The 11072-nt window shown below is 39.9% G+C and overlaps 1 protein-coding gene across 2 annotated transcripts; it reads right to left on the reverse strand.

Moving 5' to 3' along the window:
- Positions 1-47: 47 nt before the first annotated feature.
- klhl14 (kelch-like family member 14) lies at positions 48-11072 on the reverse strand. Of its 2 annotated transcripts, XM_060869359.1 has the most exons (9): positions 10829-11072; positions 9290-10190; positions 7451-7572; positions 3444-3533; positions 3276-3354; positions 3012-3202; positions 2171-2329; positions 1567-1724; positions 48-1267 (listed from the first exon to the last, which is right to left on the reverse strand). In XM_060869359.1, the coding sequence occupies exons 2-9, from the start codon at positions 10165-10167 to the stop codon at positions 1127-1129; spliced, it is 1818 nt and encodes a 605-aa protein (XP_060725342.1). In that variant the 5' UTR covers positions 10168-10190; positions 10829-11072; the 3' UTR covers positions 48-1126. The 2 variants fall into 2 exon arrangements, with proteins under 2 accessions (XP_060725342.1, XP_060725341.1); XM_060869358.1 differs by lacking the exon at positions 10829-11072 and having other exon boundaries at positions 9290-10607.

The raw sequence follows: 11072 nt of genomic DNA on the forward strand, positions 1-11072 counted from the left end.
CCAAGAGGCAGTAACAATCCAGAATTTCCGTTTTATTTTTCATCGTTTAAAATGTATAATAACATAACAGGATTTGATAATAAATCCCATGGCACAAAAATGTTTCACCGCAAGAGACTATTTACAGGAATGAAAATAAACATAGATACCTCTCCGGATCGATCGGGACGACGGCTACGCTAACAGTGCTGCTCTGCAAATCTTGAAACATTGGAGTTTATTTATTTCTTAATTTAAATCTCTATCTATTTATTTCTTTAGTTTAGGTCAAATGTGTCAAATTTATTGCTGAACCGATTCTGGACAGCGTTCTTCTGTTGTCTAAAAAAAAAATATGAGAACGAATGAACCTAGGATTAGAAATAGGCACTGTTAAACATTAACAGGTAATTATCTGACAGAAAAAGGGAAAAAGAAATAAAAGCGTAACGTAAAGTTCTTAGTTAAGACCATGCAGACACAGCACATGGCTTGGTAAACAATATATATATATATTTTTTTTTTTGATTGTTCGTCCATGTTTGTCCTCGTCTGTGTTATATTAGAGGAGCTTAATTTACGACTACTTGGTTCCCCCTTCGTCCTCTGTACATCCGCTGTACCGTATACAGTATGGCTACGATATTTAACAAGCAGGAGCGTGGTGAACACTTCTCTATTCTATAGTGTTTACGACGGGATTCATGAGTTTCGTCTAGAATAAAAAACAATTCGATTCGTTTGTTGAATCGTTCCAGGACATAAAACACATTTCAAATTTCCAACATTGCATCAGCTCGGAATAATGTTCTTCTTCTTCTTCTTTTTTTTTTTTTTTTGTCTTCTTCACAAAATACAAAGTACAAATGGAAGCTATATCGGTTATGCGTGCGATATCGAGAAGGAACAGAAAAAAGAAGGGAAAGGTGATCGAAGGTTTGAATGTCAACACACATAAAAGCAAATTGTGTTTCTCTTTTTTTAAGTATTAAAGAAGGAAAGAAGGAAAGAAAGTGCTCTCGTCAGACGTGTAAAAAAATAATTTGTACACCTCCTACGCAATCCGTCCGTCTAGACAGTCTGCATCGTTTTGTTTAGCGATGGCCTTTCTGTCCATCCTAAGGGCTTATTTTCACACAGTTATCTGTCATTTGTTAAACGGCAGGCAGGCTGGGAGTATCACGGTAGCACACGCCGGTCCAGCTAAAGGTTCTGCTACTTCGCCTTCAAGTTCGGTCCACGTTCCTTTCTCGGGGCTGTAGCAGATGGTGGACGACTTGTAGGCTCCCTGAAAAAAAAAAAATACAAACAGATAGCTTACATTTCTAACACTTTACGGCACTCCTGAAGTGTTTTATTTCTCTCTCTACCAAAGCCAACTGAAGAACATAATGTACTTTTTCTCCATTTAGAATTACAAAAACTTACAGACGCTACAAACAGCTGTTCCCTCACCAGGCAATTATACATACGAATGAGCTGAAACTAGTGTCATAGAAAACACCTCCTGATCAGTCAGGAGGGAGAATCTAACAGCGCCGGGGTTCGAGCTACTACAAGCTCATGCACATTTCCGGTTGTAGTTACCATGCTCCAGCTGTAGCCTCCGACCAGGTAAATGCTATCGTCCAGCACAGCACAGCCGGGACCGCTGCGGCCCTCCAGGATGGGTGTCTGCAGGATGTTCCACTGATCTCCTTTAGGGTCATAACATTCCACCAGCATCACGTCCAGGTGAGAGAATCCTACAGGAACCCACAGAGATGGTTATCGTCTCATACAGTCGATAGATCCCTTCAGAGATGTGCAAGTTTCAATACTTCAAAAAGTAAACATTTTGTTTACTGCAAAAAAAATTTTTGTCCGTTAATTAATGTTAAAATCACTCAATAAAAAAATAAACCTTTAATTCTGATTGGTCGAAGCGTGTCGTAGGGCAGAATACGTAAAAGGAACTTGTTTCTCAGGTGTCCGCAAGGTTAAACGTTATTATTGACAGATTATTATGTTTGTTTAGTTTCTTTGTTAAAAAATGTAAAAGTGTTAGAAAACTTGCTGTGTTATAAGGAAAAAAAACTTCTGGAAACGATACAACGCTGATTATTTTTCTTTAGCAACATGAACTGGTTATTTATGACAGGGTTAGTTATGACTTGGACATTGTTTTTTGTCCCCATGCAATATGCTTTACCTTTTAAATGATTTCCACCAATAGCATAAAGGCGATCGTTCATGACTGCGAGTGCGTGTATAGCACGTTTAGTGTTCATGTCCTGTTTCCTGGCCCACACGTCCATCACCGGGTCATAGCAGTACAGCCAGGACACGTACTCGCCATTGTGGACTCCACCTGTATTTTAAATGTCAGGTAACACACACACACTCACTCATAAATATATATTTCATTACATGTTAATATATTTATGGCTCATCATTCATATAAATTCCTGATATGTAATTAAAAAGCAATTTTTTAAATTATTGTCAGAAAACCGTGTTAAAGTAATGGTCAGAAATGTTCTACTTTAATAAAAGACGCTTCAGATGAATTTGTTTTATTTAATAGATTACAATCAAATGTTTATTTTGGAACATTTCCAATTGATTACATCTGTTTATGCAAATGAGGCTTCGTCTTAATGAGAATTTGCATACTTAACAAGACCGAAAGTCTACTCTTCAGATGATGGTGTAATTCTCATCATTCCTCATCAAACAAATACAACAATGATCAAGATTTAGGGAAATTCTAAAAATTATATAAGCTCCGCCTATTTATCTAAATATAGAATATATCAGAAATTACGTTTCTACGGATATGTGACATAAAAATGATGAGTTTAAATCCTTCGATGTTGCAAAGTTTCGAGTAATCAGGACAATCGTGACGACAATTGTGAGACAAAAAAATAAAACATTCAAATAAACATTTTATTATATTATATTTTTCCATTGCTATAATAGTTAGATGCAACGCATAAACAATTCTAAAATTTCTTTTTGAAATTCGACTCGGCTGAAGATCGACTCACCCGAAATGTAGATCTTTCCATTGTGGACAGCACCTGCGTGAGCCGCGAGAGGTTGTGGAAGAGATGAAACATAGTTCCACTCGTTAGTCTCGAGGTTATACGCCTCCACGCTGGACAGGTAGCCGGTCTCGTTCCTTCCTCCAATGACGTAAAGGTGTTTATCGAGACAACACGCAAAGAAGCTCGCCCTCCTGAAGAACACATGATCGTTAAATACTTCGGCAAAGAAACCCAACCTGACAGTTTTCCTTTTCTGCCGTTTACCTTTCCTGCATGGGAGGAAGCTGGATCCAGCTGTTGAATCTCGGGTCGTATCGGCTTACAAAATTAGTGCTGTGTTTGCCTGCAGACAAAACAGAAGAAATTTACACACGCTCTTGTTTGTGTCAAGACAGATTTTTTTTTTGTTTGTGTCTTCATTTGATATTTTACCATTCGGGTTCCACTGGTCCTCTCCACCCAGTAGCAGAAGAAAGTTCTCCACTTCTACTACACAGTGATGGGCGCTGTTGTAAGGCATTACTGCGAAAAACAAAGATGTAAGATGAACGGTTAAGGACAGGGGAGTTGAGGTGTGAGTTCTGATGATGTGGTCATGTGACATGTTTATATCAATGTGCTCCGTCTAATCCGTCTTTGTTTCTACAGTAACTGATAACACAAGGACTCAGACATGTGTTTATGTAATTTTTTTTCCTAAGGAGTCTTCAGTCTCCCAGTGTTTTGGGGTGGTGACTTTTCACTTGGTATAAGAGGAATAAAACATCTTCAGTGTGGTAACAGGAAACTGTGTGTAAACAGTGTGGGTTTACACGTTATTGGAGCTTAAGCCTGTTGAGCAAAATGCTACAGCTAAAGCACAGATGTTCTATCAGCACATATGAAAATAAAATCAGGGCATAAATCTGTCTTTAACAATATGTTTTGTTGATGTTCCTCCTACGCCTGAAGTGACCCCCCCTGCTGGAATAAAGAGAGAAATGGTCTCGAGGTGGCAGTCGTAATGAACACGATCATGTTCACTCAATAAATTCTCTGGCCCGTGCCACTGCTGTGTAAATCAGTCGTACGTTAAGAGCTACCTGTCTGTCTCTATCATTCATCTCCACTGTCACCTCTCCGCTGCCTGATGGATCGCCCACGTTGGCAAATTAGACAGCCTTGAATCGCACTTCCTTCATTGGCCAGTTCGACAAAAACGTCTCTGCAAGTGACACAATCGGAGGTGCACAAGCACAGGATGGAGCAGCTAATCAAAGGATCATCCAAAACGACGCAAGGTGAAAAAATAACATCACCTTCATAACATTACATCACTTTCAATGTTTCAACAAAGAGAAAAAAAAGACCATTTAAAAACCAGCTCACAAAAACAAAAGGTTCCTTGTGAAAATGAGTAACATGATGGAGTTGGTTTTTTTTTAATGTCTACAGACATTCTAATGGTTATGTAAAAATGTAGTAATTAATCACGGTTATATCATTTTCAGTAAGAGATTTGTACTTGCAAAGGCATCAGTCATCATTCAATATTCTGATTTTAAGGAATTTCTAGATGAAATTTGATTCAATCCTGAATTTAGTCTAGTATCAAGTGGGTTTATTGACTAATAAAACGTATACACTGTTACATTATTTTTAAATATATATATTTTACGTCCAGGAATCAATACAATATTAACTTTTACTATCAATCTGGTTGGGATTATAATATAACTTATGAATAAAAAAAATTTAAAAATTGTGATTGCAAAATGAGTTGATTTAAAAAAGAATCATGTTCCATTTGCTCTGTGTTGCCCCCTAGTGGATTAATAGTGACTAGCACTTGTAAATAAAATAATCTATCAGTTCAATCACGATCCATAAAGCTATTTTAATTTAGTACAAGGATAATAAATCTATTCCATGGACCTGATTACAAGCTTGATCAGGACCGTACAAGTTCCTGGGTCACGTGTTTGTCTTTGTGACCCCAGGATTACTGGACACAATGTGTGAACACCTTGTTGATAAGGTGGGCGTGGCTTTGTGTACATGGTAGGCGGAGCCATGACCTCACCTGTCGTACTTCACCTACTTAACCCCCAGAGCTCCAGTCTACACTAATAGACCTTTAAGACAGACACTTAATTTACACACCGGTCTTAATGTTACATCCATACGCATGCGTATTTGTGCCTTTCATAATTGATTTCACTTAATTGGATTAATTGGATTAATTATCCCCATACAAAATTGCTCGACTCTTATTGGGTGGGGGTAAATAGCAATTTGAGTACACTAGATGGCACTCACTCCTTTATGTTAAAGGAAGGTGAGTCACAGATGACGTCATGTCCGTCGCAAACAGCGTCAATGGAGATTGTTATAAAGCATAAACTATGTGCCTTCTTCTGTGGGATGGATATAAATAAAAAATAAATAAAAAAAACCCTGTAGTACAATGGTTTGTTCAAAAAGGAGAATTACTGAGAATAATTCTTTAGGAAAAAATAAACACATTTACTTCATACGTCATAATACAGTGGTGGAAAAACAACAACAACAAACTAGCATGCCTTTGTCCAAATTAATGAATAAAACAGATTCAGACAGAATAAACTTTGTGTGTTTATTCTGCATGTCTGGTCACATTCTTCACTTGATTTTATAGCAGCTAGCACAAATGATTGGTGTCTGTTCATTTTCTTCACATGCTTTTAAGACAACTAGCTTGCTAGCAATGTTTGCTCTGTGTCTTCTCGTGTACTTTGTGTTTTTTCCCTCTCTGTACCGTTTTTTTTTTTGTTTGTTTTTTTGTGGCCCTTTGTGCTTTTTTTTAGCTAGCTAACTAATATTAGCGCACTAGTTTGCTAACAGCCCTGGCTCTTTTCATTGTTTTGTATTTACAACCAGCTAGTTTGATAGTCTTGGCTCTGTGTACTGTTATAAATGCCAGAGCCCTTATATAGTTATATAAAACATCCTTATATAGATGTTTTAACATCTGAACAGTTTTTGTCTTGAAGATTTTGGAAAATTTACTGATGGTTACAAAGCGCTGAAACTGGAGACTCCTTCCGTAAACCTTTCAGAAAACTAGTGTGTAATTTATACAAGTCCCTGTAAACATGCCTTTACTACAGAGATGATAAACAGTAATCTCGAAAAAGCATTACTGAGGTGCTGTTATAGCAAATTACTCAACACCTTTTGACAAATCCTGAGATATTTCATATTACCAGCAGAGAAGTATCCAGATCCTTAAAGCACACACCGCCACACTAACCATGTCATAATGTGTTAAGGATGATTTTGCGATTTTGACATTATGAACACAGCCATGGGCCATTTGACACTCAAAGATCATTGAGAAAACAAATTATCCTTTAACTGCTTGACCCTGTACATGTTTTACTCATATAGCTAATTCTATATTGAACTTCTGAGTAAAATGGCAATAACTCCCATAGTTCCTATGGGCAAAGCTGTTTTTAATGGGTGTAGAAATACCGACATGTATTTGCCATTACTCAACAAAATGTCCTTTTGTTTATGTTTATCTGCCTTGGGGTAAAAGTACATTTTCACAAAATGGGTGCACAGTTATAGGAAAACCATCAACAACAGCTTAAGTGAGGTCACTGTTACTACCATGATGTTTATATTCCATCACAAGTCTTTTAATCCTCTTACACCACAGCAATTCAACAACAGTTCCAGTTTTGTTACGTTATTCTTACTGGAGACTCCTTTTGCCAGTGTTTAATAATCTTCATTACACAAAAACGTGTTGATGAAAATCAATATGCAGCAGTACTACGGATTAGGAAATGAATCTGACCAATCAGAACACAGACTTAAAAAGAAACGTGTATTTGTTGTTACGGTGACATTTTCTTTCCTTATATGAAGATGTTTGCAGCTGCTATAATGTGAGAACAGGAACTAACTTGTTAGTGACTATTATATAACATAAACTGTGGAATAAGATGTAAACGTCAGGTAACAGGTCATTTTTTTCTATTCGACCTGATATTTCTATTCATCTGGTATTATACCACATGGTCACATTATATTCCTCAACGTTTTAATCTATTTCACTGTCAACTATTCACCTAAACCAAATCTGTGTGTGTGTGTGTGTGTAAGATCATCTGCTGATAAATCCTCACCAAATTAAAATTCGTCTTGCTAACAGACTGTAAAGACTCGGAAAAAAGAAGAAGAAGGAGAAGCAGAAAATAAGAAGAGATGCCAGAGCTCCACGATGGTGTGAAGACGAGTCACGCTCTGATTAATAAGTTACATTAAAAGCGATAGTGATACATCATTAGCTCAAGGAGTCATCTAAGGAGTCATAACTTTCTATTTTACTGCGGGACCAGTCTGGATTGGTGAGACTTTGTTTTGGAAAGAAAAAGAAATGTTTCCAGGATGGAGATTAGGGCACTCACTTGTAAGGATCTTCCATGTTTTCTTTTCGTCGTCGTAGTACTGCACTAGATTACTGGGGAGGCGGTCGGGTCCTGGGGGCAGACCTCCAACTAGCAGCAGCATCCTTTTGTTGGAACGGATTCTGGAAATTCGGAAGGTAGTTAAACAAAGAGACAGAGAAGCGAAACGCAGTTTGCGTTTCTATTTATTTTCAACATACTTTGGAAAGCACTGAAGCAACCTTAGCTGATAGCCACCAGATAAACTGACTGAAGGAACTATTAATTAGATAAATCCAGTTGCAACAGTGGCATACTAACATAATTAGCTAGGGATCTGATAATTAGCTAGTTGCTAGTAGCTAGTTCTGTAAAGGATGGTAAAACATAAAAGTGTAGACAACAAAGTGTGTGTGTGTGTGTGTGGGGGGGTGTTTTTTTGGGGGGCTGTAGTGTAACATAACCTAATGTAACATAATGTAATGTAGCGTCACATAACATAAAAAATCAACTAGCAAGTGAATTGATAAACAAGTGAAACATAAACACTGATATTTAAAATTCCGTCCGGATATCATTTCACGTAAGCAAAACAGTGACAACTTTAAAACAAAACATTACACATCAGTCCAAATAACGTATATGACAAATGAGGTATGATATATATGTATAAAAACCTAAATAGAGATGAATATGTTTGGGTTTCACACTGAGGTCTCTGTCATGTGTCCGTCCAGGTACTGGAGTCGAGGCCTGAGCTAGAAGTGATGCGCGGGTGAGGATGAATTCAAAAATGATCATGTATCCGTCGTGCAGAGCAAATCTGCGTTACTGAACCCTCGCCATAGGCCAATGAGTTTTCTTTTCATTCTCAATGAAATCGAGGCTGAACCCGTGGTGTCCGTGAAGCACAGCCGGCTTGTGTGTCTTTTCTATTTTTATACATTTCTGTCATTTGTTCAATGCTGGACATGATCAAGTTTATTACATTTATTATGGAGTTTTGAATGTCTCTGACGTGTATTATTAGTTGATTTTGAATGGTATAGGTTTCATTCCAACCTCGAGACCAGCCTCGAGACCAGGTAAATAAAGTTATCTCAGGCCCTAATGTGTCGTGTTCTGCCAGTGGAAAGGGTGAGGAATAAAAAGCTCTGACTCTAATAAACAGATAAAATATTACACAGAATTAAAAGCCACATTTAAATCCAAAAAATACATCTGTACTGTAAAAAAAAAGGTTTTCATTTTCCTTTTTGTTCTAAAATTCCTCTGCTCTGTGACATGCAGTCTTGTACTGTATCATACAGTATGTAATGATGATGATGATGATGCCCCTGCTCCTCTTCAATGCAAATTTCTCATTAGCTTGTTCTTGGATGTCCAAACAAATGATCATCACAGCCAACCAAAGAGTCGACTCAATGTCGACTCACATCATGCAGATTAAATGCATTTGTGCTAAATGAATTTTCTTAAGACTTCCTGAATTTATTATTTGGTGACTTGGCGAGTGATAATGATCTCAGAGAAACTTTCACAAGCAAATATTCAGTTCTATTCTGCCTTAATATTCCACATGAGACCGAATCTATATTATAAATATGACTGGAAAGATATGAGCAGCATTATTAAAGGACGTATGGTGTGGGCAGGACATTTGGGCAGGACATTATAAGCAGTCTGCTATGAGCAGTATGTTAAGGGCAGTATTTTTTGTGAAGTGTGGTATTTCTGTACTGTAGGTTTATGAGCAGTATGTTATGCAACATAATAAAGGCAGCATGTTATGAGCAGGAGGTCTTTGAGCAGTATGTTAACACACTCTACATGATGTATATGAATGAAACATGCAGGTACCTGCTGGCTGTTGTCTGTCTGCAGTGCTGTCTGAAGGGCATCAGGTGGTAGTTCATGGCATCCAGCAGGAGCTTCTGGCACACAGGGTCACTTCTCATGAAGTCTACAGACTGCACCCGCTCAACGAGCTCAGGAGCCGGGATTAGGGCAAAGCGGAGGCGCTTCATCAGGTCTGGCGCGTAGTGCATCCTGGTCTCACGGTCGTGCTCCAGCCACAGGACGGACATCTGGAACAGAGCTAGCTCGGACTCGACGGGCGGTGGCAGCGCGTCCAGCATGGCACACATCTCCTCGAAGTTGAGGAGCAGCACATCCTCGACAAGATACTTGTTGGCCAGCTTTTTGGTCTCGTCCAGGCCATGGAGCGCGGCGATCTTGCAGATCTGCTTGTAGTTCTGGACGGAGATCTGGTCGTTGAGGAACTGCACGCTCAGCTTGGTGACCTGTGGGATGTTGAGGATCTTGCTGACCGAGAGCACCTCCTCCACCGTGTCCAGCGAGAGCGTCACGTTGGCCGTGTACAGGTATTCGAGCACCAAGCGCAGCCCGATGGACGAGCAGCCCTGCAGCACCAAGTTGCTGATCGAGCGCGGGCTGGCCAGGAGCTTCTCATCCGGGGACGAAGACGGGGTTCCGCCGCTGCTTTGATCTTTTCCGGCGAGCGGCTCATTGCTGAGCGCGTGTGACGCAGAGAACAGGGATCTGAAGTACTGCGAGCAGGACGCGAGCACGGCTTTGTGGCAGTGGAACTGTTGTCCCTGAGCTGTGAGGGTCACGTCGCAGAAGAGCTGCTTCCTCCACAGCAGGTTGAGCCCGTGCAGCAGCGTGTCGCTGTGTGTTGGGTCAAACGTAGACGTTCGGTCGCCCGATCTGGACATGACTTGGGAGCCGCTCGCACCTCCTACAAGCAAACAATGCCGGAGCCATTTATCTTCTTTTGAATAACAGAGCAATCCCTGGACTTTCTGTCACCTCTAACAGCTACCCTAAAGCCCTCTTACCCTCCGGTTTGGTAAAGCCTATTTTACATAAACGCTGCGTATTGGAGGGCAAAATCTAAACTGCACCGCTCGGCTCCATGAGCCAAGGCAAGCAAAGGAAAGGAAAGGCATGCTGACTGTAAAGACTCAGGGTTTGCTATCCGATCACGTTGCCTCACACACACTTTCTCTCTCTCTCTCGCTCTCTCTCTCTCTCTTACACACACACACACGCGCGCGCACACACACACACACACTCACCGCGTAGCCTACACAGGCATTTACATTTACACCAGCTATGTGCGCATCCTGAAACCCGAGATACAAAAGCAATTAGTCTCTGACGGCCATCATAAATCCGCGGCTGCGCCTTTTCCCCCCGTTCCCCCAAATACCGACTTGCAACGGAAATAAACACCGTAGACCCTTTCTTTTTCTCCCTCTAATCGACGTCTTGCTGGTGAACTTGAGCCTGAACGCGGTGTGTTCGTCCACCTGCTTTGAACCGCCGTGCGTAAGTATATTTAGTATCCGGCTTCAGAAGACGAGCCAAACTTACCTTGAGTTTAAGAGGAGAAAACAAAGTATCCCCAGATCCTTAAGATGTGTGTATCCTCACAGCACTTTGTCTTTGTTCTCGTCCTTTCCTTTTTTTTTTTCTTCTTCTTTTTTCTTCTTAAAGTCTGGCTATAGACTCGATGCGCAAAGCCGCGTATTTCTTTTTCTTTCTTTCTTTCTTTTTTTTTTGATTACGCGTGCGGCTGAATTAAACTAAACTAAGAAGTGTGCTGAGTGCTGAGAGA

This window comes from Tachysurus vachellii, chromosome 5 (genome assembly GCF_030014155.1).
Source record: "Tachysurus vachellii isolate PV-2020 chromosome 5, HZAU_Pvac_v1, whole genome shotgun sequence".
Taxonomy (NCBI): domain Eukaryota; kingdom Metazoa; phylum Chordata; class Actinopteri; order Siluriformes; family Bagridae; genus Tachysurus; species Tachysurus vachellii.